This window comes from Rhinolophus sinicus, chromosome 14, assembly GCF_057876585.1.
Source record: "Rhinolophus sinicus isolate RSI-liver-muscle chromosome 14, RSI-T2T, whole genome shotgun sequence".
Lineage (NCBI taxonomy): Eukaryota > Metazoa > Chordata > Mammalia > Chiroptera > Rhinolophidae > Rhinolophus > Rhinolophus sinicus.
Window position 1 is genome coordinate 89,675,125 of NC_142514.1, and position 19,887 is coordinate 89,695,011.

General features: G+C 45.4%; 1 protein-coding gene across 6 annotated transcripts in view; it reads right to left on the reverse strand.

The window, feature by feature from the left end:
- Positions 1–19,887, reverse strand: part of FARS2 (phenylalanyl-tRNA synthetase 2, mitochondrial) — a 558,189-nt gene that overhangs the window by 84,349 nt on the left and 453,953 nt on the right. The window contains exon 6 of one of the 6 annotated variants that reach the window (XM_088791396.1): positions 7,256–7,411. The exons of the other annotated variants lie outside the window; for them this stretch is intronic. Coding sequence (XP_088647522.1) covers positions 7,267–7,411 — 145 coding nt within the window. The 3' untranslated portion in view covers positions 7,256–7,266. The remainder of the gene's footprint in view (positions 1–7,255; positions 7,412–19,887) is intronic. 6 annotated transcript variants of the gene reach the window in all.

A 19,887-nucleotide genomic window follows, 5' to 3' on the forward strand; every position in this document is an offset into this window, starting at 1 on the left:
AGGATACAAAATTAATATTCAGAAATCAGTTGCATTTGTATATACCAATAATAAAACATCAGAAGGAGAAATTTAAAAAGCAATCCCATTTACAATTGCTCCAAAGACTATAAAATACCTGGGAATAAATTTAATCAAAGAAGTAAAAGATCTGTACTCAGAAAATTATAAGACACTGAAGAAAGATGAAAGAAGATGCAAATAGATGGAAACACATACCATGTTCATGGATAGGAAGAATTAATATAGTTAAAATGTCCATACTGCCTAAGGCAATATACATATTCAACGCAATTCCTATCAAACTACCAATGACATTTTTCACAGAAATAGAATATACAATCCTAAAATTTATATGGGATCATAAAAGACCCCGGATAGCCTCAGCAATCTTGAGAAACAAGAACAAAGTGGGTGGTATAACAATACCTGACATCAAATTATACTACAAGGCTACAGTAATCAAAACAGCATGGTACTGGCATAAAAACAGACACATAGATCAATGGAACAGAACAGAGAGTCCAGAAATAAATCCCTGCCTATATGGCCATTTAATCTAAGACAATGGAAGCAAGAATGTACGGTGGGGTAAAGACAGTCTATTCAATAAATGGTGCTGGGAAACCTGGACAGACACATGCAAAAAAAAAAAAAAAAAAAAGAAGCTGGACCACCTCCTTACACCATATACAAAAATAAATTCAAAATGGCTTAAAGACTTAAATGTAAGATCTGAAACCATAAAATTCCTAGAAGAAAATATAGGAAGAAACTTTACAGACATTACCTGGAGCAAGATTTTTACTGATATATCCCCTCGTGCAAGGGAAGTAAGAGAAAAAATAAACATGTGGGATTACATAAAACTAAAAAGTTTTTTCACAGCAAAGGAAACCATCAATAAAACAAAAAGGAATCCTACTGAATGGGAAAAGATATTTGCCAATGATATATCTGACAAGGGGTTAATATCACAAATTTATATAAAACTCACTCAACTGAACTCCAAAAAAACAAACAACCCAATTGAAAAATGGGCATAGGACATGAAGAGACATTTTTCTAAAAAGGACATACAGATGGCAAACAGACATATGAAGAAATGCTCAATCTCACTAACCATCAGAGAAATGCAAATTAAAACCACAATGAGATACCACCTTACCCCAGTCAAAATGGCTATCATCAATAAATCAACAAACAACAAGTGTTGGGGCGGATGTGGAGAAAAGGGAACGCTTGTGCACTATTGGTGGGAATGCAGATTGGTGCAGCCACTATGGAAAACAATATGGAGGTATCTCAAAAATCTGAAAATGGAACTACCTTATGATCCAGCAATCCCACTCCTAGGTATCTATCCGGAGAAATCCAAAACTCCAATTCAAAAATCTTTATCCACTCCTATGTTTATTGCAGCACTATACACAATAGCAAGACCTGGAAACAACCGAAATGCCCATCAGTAGATGACTGGATTAAGAAACTGTGGTACATTTATACAATGGAGTATTACGCAGCCATAAAGAAGAAAGAAATCTTACCATTTGCAACAACATGGATGGACCTAGAGAACATTATGTTAAGTGAAATAAGTCAGACAGAGAAAGATAAATACCATATGATCTCACTTATATGCAGAATCTAAAGAAAAGAATAAGTGAATGAACTAATCAGAAACAGTTTTGGAGACCTAGAGGAAAAACTGAGGGTTGCTAGATGGGCGGAGTGGGGTGTGGATAAGGGGGAAGGTGAAGGGATTAGAAAATAGTCGGTATGCACAAGATGGTATGGGGTTTCGAAAATTAATTTGGGGAACATAATCAATAATGTAAAGATTTTGTAGGGTATCCGATGGACATGTGTCCCATTTGGGAGACCACCTCAGGGATGATGTAGATGCCTGATCTGTGCACTGTACACCTAAAGCTGAACAATAATGAATGCCAACTATAATTTTATATATACATATATGTATGTATGTGGTTACAGGAAGCGGAGTACAGCATTAGGAATAGAGACAGTGGAAATGTAATGGCTGTGAGCAATGTCAGAGGGGTAGTGGATGGGGGGAGGGGGTTCACACAGTGTGAGGGATATAAATGATTAACGTCTAAGTATTGCTTTGTCTTGTACACCTGAAACTAATAAAATAAAAAAAATGGGGAAAAAAAATGAAACAAAATATTTCATCCACGGGAGAGACTATAGCAGTTACAATTTTAAACAGTCACTGAGCAGCACTATTAATAAACACTATTACAAGAAAAAAAATGTACATACCTTAATTAAAAATTAACTTATTGGTAAAAATGCTAACCGTCATCTGAGCCTGTTAGAAAAATGACGCTGACAGACCTGCTCGATGCTGGGTTGCCACAAACCTCCAATTTGTAAAAAATGCAGTATCTAGCACGATGAAGCAAAGCACAAGCAAACAAAGCGTGCCTGTATTAACAGACACTGATACTGAGTACTGTACAGTCGCCAAGGGGATGACAATGAGTGAGACTGGACCTTGTCCTGAGGACACGCTCCCCTCGCTACTCCCCACACCAGTTATTTGGCTGCCTTCCTCCTGACCGAGGCCCCAGTCTCACCAGACAAATCTGGCTGCTGCCTACCAGCTGCTGCCTGAGTAGGTGCTGTGTGCTAAGCACTTCTATCTGAAAAAACTAAGAGCACGCTGCCACCCTACTTGGCTGTGGGAGCGCTGAGTGGCAGGAACTGAGTGACGAGGGGCGCAAGGCAGCCATTGTCTGGATTATACTCAACGCGCAAATCAACATGCAGCAGGCAGACAAGGACCTGCCACTGCCAGACACAGAAACTGGGTACATTGGTATGGAGCAGTCATGTGTGAGCGTGTGTGTGAGCACATGTGTGTGTATGAGCATGTGTGTGTGACCGTGTGCGTGCATGCGTGAGTGTGCAGTGAGCGTGCATGCATGTGTGTGTGGACTTGCATGTGTGAAAGTGCATGCGCGTGTGCGTGCATGTGTGCATGCATGTGTGCATGTGTGTGTGCATGTGGCCTCACATGTGTGAAAGTGCACGTGTGTGCGTGCATGTGTGCGGGTGCATGCATGTGTGTGCATGTGGTGTTGCATGTGTGAAAGTGCATGTGTGCATGCATGTGTGTGCATGTGTACGTGTGTGTGCATGTGTGTGTGGACTTGCATGTGTGAAAGTGTGTGTGCATGTGTGCGTGAACTTGCATGTTTGAAAGTGCACGTGTGTGCATGTGTGTGTGCATGTGTACGTGTGTGCGTGCGCGTGTGTGTGTGGACTTGCATGTGTGAAAGTGCATGTGTGTGCGTGCATGTGTGCGTGCATGTGTGTGTGTGTGTGTGCGTGTGGACTTGCATGTATGAAAGTGTGTGCGTGTGCGTGTGGACTTGCATGTGTGATAGTGTGTGTGTGCGTGTGTGTGGACTTCCATTGTGAAAGTGCACATGTGTGTGCATGTGTGCATGTGCATGCATGTGTACGTGTGTGTGTGTGCATGTGGACTTGCATGTGTGAAAGTGCGTGTGTGTGCATGTGCGTGTGGACTTGCATGTGTGAGTGTGTGTGTGCGTGTGCATGTGGACTTGCATGTGTGAAAGTGCACGTGTGCGTGCATGTGTGTGTGGCCTCGCATGTGTGAAAGTGCACGTGTGTGCGTGTGGCCTCGCATGTGTGAAAGTGCACGTGTGTGCGTGCATGTGTGTGTGCCTGTGCGTGTGTGTGTACCTCCTCTTCCATGCACCATCTAAGGTCCATTGTCTTTGTTCACAGGACAGGCTCTGGCTTCTCCTAGAAGAAAGCCTGCCAGGTGTTGGGCTGGTCTCGGCAGTGTAAAAAGATAATTATCTGCTGGCTGCCTGGGAATGTAAGGTATTATCAAATAGATTACTTTAGTAATTAAAATCAGAAAGGAGTCATCAGGGCTGGAAGACACACTGTTTGTCTCTATAAGACTCTAAGTAAGGGGTAAGATATGAGTTGGAGAGGAATGTCCTGATTAACCTGTCTTATAATCAGAGGGACGCCAGCTGGAGGCTTGTCTCCACATCACAGGCTTTGGGGGTTCCTTTCAGTGGTGAGCTTTTCCAAGCGTTCTCCTCTGACAATGTACCACGCAGGGTCAGAGGGCTCACTGTGGTGTAAAAGGTAGCTGCAAAGGCCATTGATTTATTTACTCTCTTATTTGCAGCAATGGACATGCTGTGCTTTCTTCAAACAGACCTTTTTATTCTACTGTCTTTGAGAAGAGGTAATAAAGAATCAATTATAAGAGCTATACACAAACAGAAACTGGTATTTACCTGTGCGGGATCTCTGCTGAAAAATCAAAAGATCATTAAAACACAGGCACACACAGGGAACTGTGTCTACTTCAGAACACCCACCACAAGTGGGAGTGGCACTCTCAAGTGCCAGGCTCAGCCCTCAGGGACAGAAGGAAAAGGCGCAACGGGGAGGCCACGGGGGCAGGGACAGTTATCACCTCTCCCCAAGCACCCTGGAAACCGCTCCATAACTTTGGATTTCCAGGAAATCTCTGCAGAGGCCATTTTTGCCTGAGAATTTGGCACCACAAGAGCCAGAAACTAGAAAAGGGCTAACAACTTTATTGCTGCTCTAGTCCTAATTAAGAGACTAAGTTTTATTTTGTTAATGGCTCTTTTCTAGGATATCATTTTGTGGGTATATCTGTGGATGTGAATTTTGGCATAAATGTAACAGAGTATGGCATGTTCCTAAAGCGTGCCAAGTGCTACAGATAAAGTTAGTGATGTGACGGGAGGGGTGGGTAACGATGACCAAGATAACCACATTCATTCCCTCTGCCAACGACATGTAATTGTCAAATCCAAATAGTTCTTGACTGGGATATTCTCTTGATGATTGTTCATTATACTGTATATTTATGATTTATGCACTTTTCTGCACATGTGTCGTATATGGCAATAAAAAGGTAGAGTGATTTACTATGCTGCCTGCCAAGACATTTCTGTGTCCTAACGGTACTTCCTGTGCTAAAGTCACAGGACCGCGCGGCGCTCGGGGGTACTGCAGAAATCCTTGAGCACCTGCCTTAGCCTCTGGCCTTTATTTACTTTGGTTCAAAGGCAGAGAAATGGTGGGTTTCCTCCTGCCCCCTTCCCCCCACCCCAAAGTGAATGCCTTCCCGATGAAAAGCTGGTGAGGATGTGGGAATGGATGGAGACCATGGCCGGAGAGCACAGGCTTAGGAATCAGCTAGAACTGGCTTTGCATCCCAGCCCAGCTGTTTACTGGTCATGTGACCTGGGGAAGTCACTTAAACCCCAAAAGCCTCTGCTTCTTCATCTAGAAAAAGATACTATAATAGTACCAAGCTCAGAGAGTTGTAATGGGCAATTTGCTAAGATACCGATTCAGTCAGATGGAGTTGTCTGTGGGTAACAGAATTCCCAATACGAATAGGCTCAAATAATTCAGAAACGAGTTGGATCAAATTGTGTCATTTAGAATAGGGCAGGTGAGAGCCCCGTCCCACAGAGGGGCCCTGGCTGGGTTTCTCTGCCTCTGTCTCAGCTCTCCTCTCCTGCATATGCCAGCATCATCCCCAGACCTGTGCCAACAGCTCTAGGCCTCGCATCCACACAGGAAAACATCCCCCCTGAGTTTCACCCTTAAGAATGAAGAAACACTCCCAGAAGCCCTCAGATATCTCACATCTTCCACTAACAAATCACTGGTCCCCAATGGGTTATCACCCAGTCCTCTGCCAATCACCATCACAGGCGAAGTAGCCTGCACTGATTAGCTTAGAACTGGGTGGGAGAAATGAAATGACCGCCATTAGCTGAGGTTAGTTAGGGGTCTCCCTGGAGCTGGGGTCAATGCCCCAAACTGCAGGGCTGCTATGTAATCTGTAAGGGTGGAAAGGTGCTGAGGAGAAATGCACAGCGACTGTTACAAACATAAAATGTGCCTAGCATGTAACTAGTCGTCAATGAAAGGAAAACTATTATTGTAGAAGTTGTGTAAATAACAGGCATTTATTAAATTCCTGTTGATAGAACACATTTGTTTCTTTACTTCCTCAAAGGAGACTGAAACAACTCACTCTGAAGCATGTTTTCAGTGAATATGTTCTCCTTGCCTCACCCACTCGCCCGACTCCTCCCGACCAGGGTACATATAAACAAGTACCTCCTTACGTAGCCACCTGAACAAGAAAATAATTTCAGTGCAAGTACGAGCCTTCAACATCAGCATTAGAAACATGGTTTTAAGCCAGGCTTGTTACTGATCAAATGCTGCCATAAAATTTTCATGAGGTTATTATAGAGCATGGCTTTTGCCTTCTAATATTCAAGTTGTTTTGTGCAGCTGCAAAGAGACAAAAAAATAAGGAGCACTGATTGAATGCTTCTGTAGATCAATACAAATACTGTAGCCTTTCAGCTGCTGTCAGGAAGGTCCTGTATGATCTTGGCCTCATGTGTTGCCCTCTAGAGCTTGTGGTCAGCGTCCCCACATCAGGGATTGTTGCCGTGGATTCCAGTCTTAGGGTTGGGGGTGGACAAAAGAAGGTCTCCATGGTTTCCAACGTGACAGATCAGTTTGAAAGATGAAAGTCATCAGTTTAAGGCGGTCCCATCATGGGAATTTTAGAGGTGAGAAAAGTCAAAGTTTCAAAAGAGAGCATAAGTTGCCATTAATAAGATATTATTATGCTAAGTGAAATAAGTCAGATAGAAAAAGTCGAGAACCATATGACTTCCCTCATATGTGGGATATAAAACTGAAGGCGACAAAGGAACAAGACAAATAAAGAAACAACAACTCATAGACACAGACAACAGTTTAGTAGTTACCTGAGGGTAAGAGGGGAGGGGGGTGGTAGAAGATGGTAAAGGGGATCAAATATATGGTGATGGAAGGAGAACTGACTGGGTGGTGAGCACACAGTGTGAGATACAGATGATGTATTACAGAATTGTACACATGAAAACTATGTTGTTTTGTTGACCACTGTCATCCCATTAAAAAAAAAAAAAAAAAAAAAAAAAAAAAAGACTGAAATCCCTAAAGGGCTTTCCTGAAAGTTTTCAAGAGGGCTGGGTTATAGCCAGGAGAATTCGCAGAGCTCTAATAACGAGACATCGCCTAAACCGATAATGTTGTTGACCTACTGGAGCATGCATCTATCCAGCTCTTGCTGCATAACCCTTAGATACCCTCCCACCTCACCCACACATAAACACAAATGCACCTGCAGGCAGCTCACTGGCCATCAGGCGAAAAGCAATTTCTCTCAAGAGAACTGTGACCGCAGTTCTCAGCAGGCATGGGGGCATCTGCTTCTTTCCTTCTATATTCAAGAATTCCTTCAAAGACTCTGACATTTTTTTTCCTGTTTAAAGAAATCCTATGGAATAGGAAGGTTACCTATTTAGAATAATATTACCAGATTCCTTTTCCTTATTTTCAAATCAGTGAACCATATCTTTTTCTTTGCAGACACTCAGAAAGTATGAGGCAAGTAGGAAAGCAGAAGTGGTGGTGGTGGGGGTCATGGGAGGGTCAGAAAAAGCAACCAGCCAACCAAATGAGGCAAAAAATGAGACAAAACAAAACAACAGAAGAAAAATTCTGCCAGATAAGAAAATAAGAGGAAACTTTGTACAGGTAAAAAAAATCTCCAACTCTTCTAAAGGCAAAGTTCTCATTGAAGTTAATGCTTAGAAGGTACTACATACAATGGGAAAAAATAAAACATACTCCGTAAAAAACAACCTTCTAGAAGTTTTGAAAACTGTCATTCTTCTCCCCGTCCTCATCCCTTACACTAATTGACTTGGTTCTTTTGTAGAAACTATGTTTAGAATCAAAGGAATAAGACATCTGGGAAGAGAAGCAATGCAGGAAGAAGAGACAAAATAAGATTTGGGGTGATGATTAAAAGCAAAATTGTGGGAGGGTAAAAACTTGTATGTAACCCAAATTAGATCTGTGGGAAACGAGGTACCAGCGACACCCCATGAGCCCCGCTGCATGGTGAGAATGTTGGTAACAAATAATAGGAGACAATTTGGGAGCAAGCAAACCTGGAGACTCAAGTAAACTTTGGGGAAAAAACCTGGCTCCGAGATAATTATTAATCTTAGAACTGGAAGAGTTGGGTCTGTCTTTCCCCAAATCTACATAGAAACACTCTGTCCCAAGCAGAAAAAAAAAAAAAAAAAATAGTGGCCAAGGCTGAGTTCACATTGTGGGGACAGAGTCAGGAGAACAGTTTCCAGGCTCTCGGCCTCATGTGGAAAGGTGCTGGCTCGGGTAGTAGATGGCCATCAGCTGTAACCAGTTAGCCATTGGCCATTGATATAATTGCCATGGCTAAGCTAGCAAGGGCAGATTGCAGCTAGCAAGGGAGTGGGACCAGAGACCCTGCATGACACACATACCCCGGAGACAGCACAGGGGGCTATTGAACACGGAGGCACCTGTAACCAAAGAGGGCAGCTCAGCTGGGCCCGGCCAGAAAGCTGCTCAATGGGACTGGCCATGGGGTTGTAAACCGACGGCCTGAAGGTGAAATGTAGGTGCAAGAACGGGGTGACTGCCCACATCAGCTGGATGGTGTCAGCTAAACTATGCTGTACCCCCGAGATCCTGGAGAAATGCCCCCACTTGCTTGGCATTCTAACTGCTTGCATAGTATTGAAGAATCACAGCAGACCTGGGAACAGGGGCAGAATCTGACAAAGGGTGGGGAAACGGTGTCACAGCTGAGGGTGCTATGCCACCACTCCTCTCCAGTGTTACAGAGCCCACAGCGGGGTCCGCCTGTGGCAGCCGCCTGTACAGCGGTGGGCCCGTGTACAGAGACAGCTGGAAGCGCAGTAGTTGAAAATGAGGATATGGATTTCTTAGAGTTTGGTTCACCTCTTCCTCTTCAAACAGAACGTGACCTTCTATCATCAGAGTGTGAGCAATTAGCGTGCCAGTGCTTGTGGGCTGCTGCTGTGGAAGCCGTGTGGGGGCTGGTGTGGAGAGGACGGCAGCCACCCTGAGGAGCCTGGCGGCCCTGCAGTGCCCAGCATCGACATGACTGAAAAGGATGATGGTCAGAAGCTAGTCCACTTTATCTTTAGTTAATCCAGCAGGTTGTTGCACATATTCTGCCTGAGTGGGGCTCCTGGCAAGGAGAACAGGGCACACAGGGCAGAGGGCACACTTATTTTCTCAAAAGCGCTGCCTACAAAAGATGGAACCCGTGGGCAGAAACAACACAAATCCCGGAGCACCCGTCTTCAGCAGTGCTGGCGCCGCAGCTAGAAACTAAGATGCTGTCTGCCTTACTTTCATTTCCCTATTTGCTTAGTGGGACTAAAAGGCGAGTCTCCAAGAGGGCTTCTCTGCCCAGGTGAAGCTGGGAAGCTGCCCTTTCCCACTGCAGGTGAGCGCAAGAGGCTGGACAACGGCGCCTGGAATGTGGGTCCTGTGTGGCACCCTGACCATGGGGGTGGGGATCTGTCAGTATCGTCAGTGTGGCTGCTTAAACCAAGCTGAAGGATTTTGCTTTTTCAAAAAAATCAAGTGATAGAGAATAAAGAAGAAAGATTAAAAAAAAAGTAATGTTTTGCTTCATACTGGAGCCACTAATTTTTAAAGGCAGAGACCAACTCACTTGGGACTTAGTTTTGAGTAGAGACAGCGCTGGCACTAGCTTCTGCTTTCACAGACTTAAGAGATCGCCACCGCTTACTTACTTCATTGAGAAAAACTAAAATGGACTCAAAGTTCCCAGGTGTTTCAAAACCACCAAGGAGGTCCCCAAGGCAATGAACCTCCCCCCAATCTTAGGTCTCCCAGGTTCCTTATTTTTAAGGGACAGCTTAAACCTTAGCATGTGTATTTTATCATGCCTTCGATGAAAGGCTTTGAAAGGCTCTAGCCCATGGCTTGGGGGGATCTCAAGACTTCTAGCGCCACCCATTGTGTTCTCTACCAGTACACAGGTGGCTCATGCTGGTGTCGGAGCGGCTGCCTGCTTGTCACTCTAGACTGAAATAATTTGGTGGTTAAGAGCAGGAATTCGGGGGTTCACTTAAACCATAGTTCAAGTTCTGGGTTTGCTATGTGACTTTGGGGAGTTATTTAATTTTTCTAACCCTCAATTGCTTCCCCCGTAAAGTGGGGCCAGTCAGTTGTTGGGAGGATTATATAAAATATGCTTGTAACGCATTTAGCAGAGTGGCTGGGCGAGCAGAAGCCCTGAGAGTGGAGAGAGCTAGGTCTAGATCAAGCTCCTTTCCCTGGCCTTTAAGATGCTGTGTGAGCCTGTGGCAGTGCGGGGGCCTCCTGCCATGACCCACCGTCTGTGGGGAGCTCGGGCCCTGCCCTCCCGGATCCAAAGCAAGGGTCACAGGAGAAGATCTGGAAGGGAGGTCCTCTTGGACTAATACTCCAGAAGTTTGCTCTGCGACACGAAGTGGTCAGCGATAGCCCAGAAACGTCTGTCTGTCTGTAGATGTTTTGCACGGAGCTAGTTCCACATCCTACACACGGGCTCAGCGATCCTGATGACTGAGGTCACAGTTCTTCCTCCTGAGCAATTTTTAATTTAGTCTAAATGTAAGAAAACAACCTTCTGCTTTGGTTTTAAGAATTGCCTCCCAGGGAGGAATCAATCACACAACAGCCAGGGTCCCAATTTTGCCAAAGCTGGAAATGGCTGTGTCAGAAGTTAGGATTCTTGTGTTTTTTGATACATGTAACAATTTGCATGGATCTCTACACGATGCTGAGTGAAAAAAAAGCTAATCTCTAAAGGTCACATACTGTATGACTCTATTTATATAATATTCTTAAAATGACAAAATTACAGAGATGGAAAACAGATTAGTGGTTGCTAGAGGCTGGGGGTGGTAGGAGTGTGGGTGACTGTAAGGGGAGCAAGTGGGTGACTGTAAGGGGAGATGGTTTTATGGTGACGCTGCATCAGATGGCGGCACAGTCACACTCATCTACACACGCACACCTACACCCACACGCACACCAACCAACCCCCGCTTTGCTCTCAGGCAGTTACACAATCATCACTCAAACAACAGGCCAGTGTTAACATCTTCAAAGTTGGAAATTACTGAGCTGGAGGTTAGGATTCTTGTTTTTATTGCTGTTGCTTTTTGTGGGTGGGATGAGATGAGGCCATCTTTCATTGTATCTAAAATCAAGGCATTACAGTGTTTTCAAAACCAAGCCAAAGCAAACCAGGGCAGAGGTAGAAACCACACAATCCAACCCACCTCCTGGTACACTAGCATTCTGCCAGTACTGTGGTGACTGGATGGCAAATGATCAGGATATGTATGATGGATATACATTTCAGCATCACATACGTGATGTGACCCTGCCCTGAGGTTTCCCACGGGCTGATGTCCACGACTTTGCACCAAGCACAACCACACCTGCGGCTGTGGCTGACATCTGTTCTGTCAGTGCCCGGGCTGTACTGGCTGGTAAATATTTTGAATGTAAGTCCTAGGTCTTCTAAGACTGTGTATTCTAGAGAATGAAAACAAAAAACAAAACAAATGCACAACTATTTTGGTGAAAATTTTATACTTTCAGGAGTCTTGAAACCTGCAATTTATTTTTTTTCCTAAATGTAGGGTCTGTGATAAGTATTTTGAATTTAACTGTTGGAAAGAAATCTGTGACTAGCTTCGTGACTTGTAACTAAGTCTTCTTGCTGTTACCATATGGTGTTTCCTTTAATAAAAACATTTTACAGAAATAATAAAAATTACTTTAAGCTTTTATAAAAGTTAGATGTTTCTGGCAATAAAAACACTCCCTATAATTATGTAGATGACTTTGTATCTGGTAAGCAGGAAACACTGCTGGCCTTTTCACTTGACTCTAAATAAAAACGATGCACTGCACTGTGGCATGCATCCTTACTCGTTTGCTGAATTCTTATGCATTGACCTCTCTTTAGGTTGCAGAAATGTACATCCAAGGATCCGGTTTACTCATGTATTCTTCAGGATCCCACTTCCTTTAACTGTTTGCAACAGAACAACCTATTCTATGTCTTCAGGGCTCTGAGCCACACTGTGTGTCAGTGCTGGTGAGTACAGCTGCATGCAACAGAAAAAGCTGCCCTGGCTCCAACGCGTTAAGAAACTTCTGAAGGTGTGCGGACCAAAGCAGCTGCCCGTGACGGCTTGAGAGGTCTGCACTCCTCCTGTCCCACCATCCTCAGCAAGTAGGCTGCTATCTTCACATGCACTTGCTAATGGTTGCGAGACGGCTGTCCCTCTCCAAGCCTCATGTTAGCACTGCAGACACATAGATGGAAGAAGGAATGCAGGGGAAAAGGCCAAAGGGGGTGCCAGGCAGAAAGCCTGTAGGAAACCTCATCCAGAAACTTCTGCTGCTTCTTTGGCCAGAACTGCGTCACATAGTTGTTTCTGAGCAAGGCATAAAAGAGCTGTGGAGGAGGGTTAGGTCAGCCAACCAACACCTCCACTGCTCACACTGTACAGAAAGGGAGGAGCTGGTCTTCACATAGGGCCTTAGTCCACTTCTTGCTCCCCCCACTATCTCTTAGGGCTCCTGTGAGTGGTTCTCAGTGTGCACAGATGAGGCTTGTGTTGCTCAGTTTTACCTTTATAAGAATAAAGTGTGTGATCATCCTGTTTGAGAGGGTTGCTAATCTATGCTACCCATGAAGTTGGACTCCATTTCCTTACAGTAACTGACAGGGCAAAGGAAAAGGAAAGTAAGTTAAAATCAATGTCTTCAACCAAAGTAATCCGGTTTAATGTGGAGGCAAGGAGGATACAGCCTCAGGTACTAATGGAAATTGTAGAGACAGAAAAGAGATGAGGGAGATGGAATGAAAATGATTCTACGTTACAGATGCTGAAGCAGTAAATTGGTTTGCTATGTATTTAAGCACCTCTTAGATAACTCTCCCCTCTGGATTGAAAAAGGACTGTTCTAGCACCTATGATGGTTTTAAATTTATAAGAGTTGAATTCATGCTGGTCTGTATTTAAGGTTCTGTAGCCATCTCTATAATAAATAGACAGGGATATGTATAGTAAAAAGAAGGATCCGCTGAGGTTAAATGAAAAATGTTTCTCGCTTTTGCTTCAATACTGTCAGTTGGGCTTTTTGCATTTTAATATAATCTGCAAAACAACCAGGTAGCATGTCTTGGAATAAATGTGGATTTAATCTTCTGAAAGGCTGCTTATCTTATGGTGATGGTCATTTTAGAGGCAACAGTGTGAGGAGGAGAAGGAGAAGACTTACCTATCTATGGATAGATACAGTGTACGATACTGCAGATAGATATACTATTCCATCTATCCATCTGTCCTTTTTATTTATAGAGGAACTCTGCAGGCTCTAATTATTTGTACTAATTTTGTGTCAATTTCCCTAAACATAAGGTGAGCACTTTATAAATACCTATCTTAAAGGGTTACTATGAAGATAAAATGAGACAATTTCTGTAAAGCATTTGAAATACTATTTGGCCACATTAAGTTCTGTGTAAGTGTTCACTGCTGCCGTCGTCATCATCTTGCTCTCCCTCTACGGAGAGGGCTTCTGGTCTGATGGTCAGGTTCCAGGACACAGCCTGAGTGGACAAGACTGCGGCGTGTTACGATGGCCCCCAAAGAGGTAGGGCTCCCCCAATGACCCCTGGCCTTGATCTCAGTGCAAAGACGATAAAAGGCCCAAGGCCTGCCTCCTCCTTCCAAGTACCTGGAGTCCTAAAGGAGATCAGCTCTTTTCCCGCTTCCTCCTGCCTCCTCATAGCTCCTTCTCCTGGGAGACGGTGTATTCGGGACCTTTGGTCTCTTGTCCTCCAGGGGTACAACTCCGAGATCTGGTTTGGGGGTAAGGTCTCTAAGGCCCCTGGGACAGGACACCTGCTCCAGCCCAGCTTTCCAGAATTCCAAGGAGAATGATGTCGGACTATGTTTTCCATTGCTCCTAATGTTTAAATCTGCCACTGGAACTTGCACAACAGGTTTTGGTAATCCCAAATCCATTGGCTATAATGCTAATTTAGTACTCTTGAATCCATGATTATTTTTAACAGTGGCAACAAATGATTATAAAAGCTGGTGTTTCTTGTGGACTTAATATGCACCAGACATTCATATATCAATTCACTGAATTCTTACAACTTTAATGAAGAGGATATTACAATTCCTAGTCTGTACATGTAGACAAAGAAGCTCAGAAAAGTTATGGATTTCACAGGGTTTCACAGCAGGCAAGTATGTGTTTCCCCCAAAATAAGACCTAGCTGGACCATCAGCTCTAAAGCGACTTTTGGAGCAAAAATTAATATAAGACCAGGTATATCATATCATATCATATCATATCATATCATATCATATCATATCATATCATATCATATATCATACCCGGGGTCATGTTATGTTACACCTGGTTTATATTATATTAAAATAAGACTGGGTCTTATATTAATTTTTGCTCCAAGACGCATTAGAGCTGGTGGTCCAGCCAGGTCTTATTTTCGGGGACACACGATGGGCTGGGACCAGACCCCAGGCCTGACGCCAGTGTCCAGAGTCAGTGTCCTCCATGCTGCAGGGCCCTCAGTGTGGACCTACGGATGCTCTGGCTTGATTTCAGATAATGAGGAAAAACCAGATCGGGGAGTATGGGCGGACTCCACGGTTTTGCCTACAAGTCCAGCTCTGGGTTACTAATCTTTGTATGTTCTTGGGCAAAGTTGGTGCGATTAAAGATGGGAAAACCGATGAACTACTATAATCAATGTGTGACAGTTGAGAGGAGGGACAGTTGAGAAAATAAAATAGACTGTGACCCCACCTGGGCCCATAAAATGATTTTGGTATTTTAAAAAGGGTTAGGATGGAAAAAAAAAAACCCCTCATCTTTTTAGGGTAAAAATCTCCTTTTTTAAGTCACGTTACTACAAAGGTTAAAGAAAATGTGCCATGAGATCCCCTGTTATAATTTGAAATGATTCAGGACACACTTCACTTAGACTGGGAAATGAAAACCATGGGACTGACAGAGTTTCAATTTCCTCTGTTGAAAACCAAATTCCATTTTCACTTGTGGGTATTTCATTCATCTTTGCTTTTTTTGGTTTTTTAATTACATAGCAGAAAGTGCTACTGTAATTTCCTCCCTGTGTAACGACAGCATTATTCATCAAGAAGCTTTTAATTCTATACAATGATTGCTTCTCTTCAAAAATCTGATTTCAATCTCTGCAGAGGCAGAAGGGTATGATTTTTTGACTCTAGGGTTAATTATCTGCAAATAAGTTACAATCACACAAAACCTCAGTCTGGGAAAAGGGGACCCAAGCACGACGGTCCCGGTACCTGTCTCCGCGTTAGTCTGCGGAAGGCAAGGTGGGCCCAGCACGCAACCCTGCGGAGCTCCTTGTCTGTCCTGCCAGACAGAGCCCCGCGGCGGGCAGGGCTGTCTCATCCCGGCCGTATTGTTAGAGCCCCGTCCGGCATGGCACCCAGGAAGAACTTGATAAATGTGTACAGAGGTGATCTGAATTGAAGGAGAGTGAATACAGGACTAGGCTTGGAAGTATTCCTGATTAAAAAACAAAAAAGTAAAGTGTATGGAAAGGTCCTGTTTCTGGAGAATAAAAAGAAAGGGGAGCAAGGGGAGAGTCACTGCAGGCCATCGGGGCTAAGCGACGGGCTTGCGGAGCGTGGCTGACCCTTGGGAGGGAAGTCTGACGTGCCGGGATCTAACCTCTCCTCAGACTGTCCCTGCCCATTGCACCAACGTCAGCTTCTCTCCAGCTTCTCTAATTCTGTCCTGATGGGCTCAAGATTTACGTGTTCATTTGTTTTGTTTTAATTAGGAAGCATTTCTGAACCCCATATGCATGGCCCGATACTGGAACTTGGGGGAATGGGCTGGAAGGGAGCGGAGCCACAAAGCTGAGAATGATGACAGCTGGGTGCTGTGTGCCGGGTACAACCAACCGCACGCATTTCCACATGTGAACGCGCCGCCGCCTCACTGCACTCCTCGCGGCTGAACACCGCGTAGGCCCTGCCCTCCGAGGGGGGCTTGGGGCATTATCACCACAGCACCGAGACGCACCTCTCATTACACTGTGCCCTGTGACTAGAGCCATTTGTGGACACGGCTGTCATTTCCAAGGGCTGTTCATTCATTGCCCATCCCCAACACCTAGCACCGTGGCCAGCGTATGACAGGTGCTGAGCAATGTTTGCTGCATAGTGACTTCCGATCCAGAGAGAAAGGACGCACATTAAGAAGCCATGCAAACCACGTATAAGGAGCTCCAGAGGGGCAGAGTGCTAGCGGGGGCCGGAACCGGTGAGCCACGCTGGCACCCCGAGGGTGGAGGGGCAGCCTTGAAATCCTGTCTCAGAGATGGGGTTGGGTTAGCAGGAGCGCAGAGGAGGAGAGCAGGGGAAGGGGAGGCAGAGGGTGGGGGACAGGCCTGAACTCCATGCGGAGGTTCACCAGCATGGGCTACATGAAGGTCTGATACCACCTGGCCACAGTACAGCCCAGATGACACACGACGTCACAATTCACATGAGGACATTGAAAAGGGAAAGATTCCCAGCCATGGCTAACAATACCGGGGCCCAGAGCGGGACCAAGGGGCCCTATTGTTGTAAGCTCCCATTTCAACGGGAAAGGCTCTCGGAAAAGGCAGACATCAAATAGTGTGCCCCAAACTGAAAGCTCGTAGGCTTCAGGGCCATTTCAGTGCAAATGGGGCTTTGAGCTCCAGGTAACCGTTTGGCCCAACCCTGCCCCCATGACACAGCACCACACCACCCACGGAATGTGCAGGAGAGCCAAGGGCAGGATAGAGGAGAACTGTTCATTTAACAACCACACTCCTATGTGTGGAAATGCTGTACGTGTGGCTTCAAATCCAGGGGCAGGAGCCCATGGCATGAGTGCAAAGGGGAGGGTGTCGGGAGGATGTGGGAGCGGGAGTTGGAGGGTCTTGGATCCCGCGCCCTGTGGGAGCCGGGATACAGCTCAGCAGAGGCGCGAGTTTTGAGGCTGTAGGGAGAGAGGAGGAACCACAAAGAAAAAGGAAGGGCAAAGGGGAGGAGGGAGGAAAGAGGAGAAGGAGCAGGAAGAAGAAGGAAAGGAAAACAGGAAGGCAGTTCTCTTCCTCTGGGTGCTGGTCCCCAGGGTCTGTCAAACCAACGCAGTCTCATTCCTCAGCCTCTAAAGAATCCAATTTCCCGATTCTCTTAAATGCCCAAAATTTGTCACCTTGAGAATCATTTGCTCATCTGGGTGGTGTGATGGTCACACTGACGCGCCCCAGGCCTCAGTGTTTTCTTCAGACAATGAGCCCATGTCCTGGGGCCTGTGCTTCCAGGGCCAGAGCTGGGTCTGTAGCCCAGCTCTGCCACCTCGGAGCTGTGTGACTTGGGACCAGTCACTTAACCTTGCTGTGCATCACTTTCCTCGTCTTTAAACTATCTATGTGGAGCTCTTACAACATAATCACATAATAAAATTACTAATTCACAATTTATAGGGGAGGAAAAATTACTAACAAGAGAACCATTTAATAAGTATGATTAAGTAAAAACTTAGCTCATGACCTTTGAAAGACTGCCAACTCTTGTATAATCTGTTCTTTGTGAACAATATTTTTGTCACCTGTTACTCCACATTTACCCATCGAGACCTTGCTGAGCATGTCACCGTCAACTCCATCTTCCCCTTCGGTGGTCCTTTCTCTCAGGCTCCCACTGCACTGCGCTTCTGGAAGTCTTCATAAGCTTCTGACGGCTTCTTCCTGGGCTCTGAATCGGCTCTCTTCCCACCACCTCACCCTTCTGTTCTGAATCTCTGCACCAGTGTTTCCCCTCTTCCAACCCACCGTCTTCTCCGAAAGCCTGGTCTAATCCCAGTCCTGCTGTTTCTCATAGAGGGATACTGCTTTCTCTTCTACAGACGAGGAGCGTGTGGCTCAGGGCAGTTAAGTCTCAGGCCGTGCAGTCAGTAATGAGTAGAGCCAGCCTTACACTGAGTACGTCCAGCTCCGAAGGCACTGTTGTTCCACTGACTGGATGGATGCATTACTGGCTGCTTAGCTGGGTGAACAGATGGACGGATCAATGGATAAATAGGTGAATAAATGAACAAATAACAAACAGTTTAATACTAAGAATGACCCATCCCACCATATGGACAGGCATATGTTTAACATGGGTGGGCAGCCTTAGCATGATTCCTCTAGAGCAGTGGTTAACTAGGAGAATTTTGCTCCTTGGGGGACACTTGACCATGTCTGGGCACATTTCTGACTGCCACAATGGGGGGGGGGGGAGTTGCACATAGCTCCTGGCACCTAGCGAGCAGAGGCCAGGGATGCTATAAACATCCTACAAAGTACAGGACAGACCCCACAATAAGATTGATCTGGCCCAAAATGTCAATACTGCAGAGGGGGAGAAACTCTGCTTTAGAGTCATTTAAGTCAATCCCGTGGGAAACAGGCAGGTTTGTTTTTTGTTTGTTTATTTTTTTGAGGGTAAGTGACGGGATATAGTAATTTTATACTTGCAAACCTGTGTTGCAAAAAAGCAAACAGAAAACAAAACCAAAGCAGGGAAGCCTTGTGCTTAAAGAATGAGGGCACAGGCCCCTGTGAATGACTGACTGATACGCTCATCTCTCAAGGGGAAAGAAAGAGCGCTGAGGACAGAAACAGAGCTCAGTACTCAGAGGACTACAAAGTATTGTGATACACCAGAAACACTTACAAAGAGGAAAATAAAATGAGCACATACCTCATCTTTGAAAAATACGTACAGTTGGGTTCTCTGCCTTTTCTGAACAACCTTGTCTGCTCTAAAACTGGGTGCCTGGTCCCTGCTTCCTTACCCCCTTTTCTTTGCTGATCCTGCTCAATCTGCTCATCCCTGCGCTCTCTGCCAAGGCTATGCCCGCCCCCAGGTCCCAGGCAGGCTTGGAGACCCTGTGGCCAGGCTGGAGCTTCCACCTGACCCGGGCTCAGGGTGCCTGGCCCAGTCAACAGGCCCTAATGGGGCATCGCCAGAGACTGAGGGGGCTCTGGGTACACCTCATCGTTAGCACAAGCTATTCATTTCCGTTACCTTGAGAGGAAGTTGAGTCAACATACACTCAAAGCAACTCCAAACACCAGCTGCAGAGGGCCTGGCTCTTTCCTCCAGCAGGAAGATTGATTCTGCCTGGGACTAAATGCCTGCTTCGCTTAAGTGCCCTTTTCAGTTAAGCTGTGAAAAATAGAAATAATAGCCATCTGCGGTGTGAGCGAGCAGCGCAGATGCGAGAGCCAGCGCAATTCACTTCCAGCTTCCTGGGTAGGGCTGCAGGATGGGCCACTGTCATAAGTGTGGGGACATTTCCACACAAGGGACATGCCCCTCTTGCACTACCTTCAAAAGTCAATGAAAAAAGCACTGGTGGGCTCAGGCAGGGTTGCGGGTGGGACAGCTTAAACACAGCAGGCTCAGCAACCCATACGATGCAGCGTCCCCAGATGGAGGGCGGGGCAGCAGCAGAGAGTGGAAAATTTTACCAAAAAACAGCTCACACTGGGCAAGTAGCTGGTTATTTTCTGAGGAAACCCAACCTCTGGAGGCTCACGACTGGGCCTGACATTCCTACTATCAACTGAGCATCCATTGCATTCCTCAAGCTACGTTTTCTGGAAGTACAGTGAGCTGTGTATTCTGAAGTTTTCTTTATGATTTAAACCAATTTGTTGCCAGTTATAAGCTATCCACAATGCGGGATGTGTTTTTCCTGTCACTTACTGCAGGGGGGAGAATCATATGAGTGTGT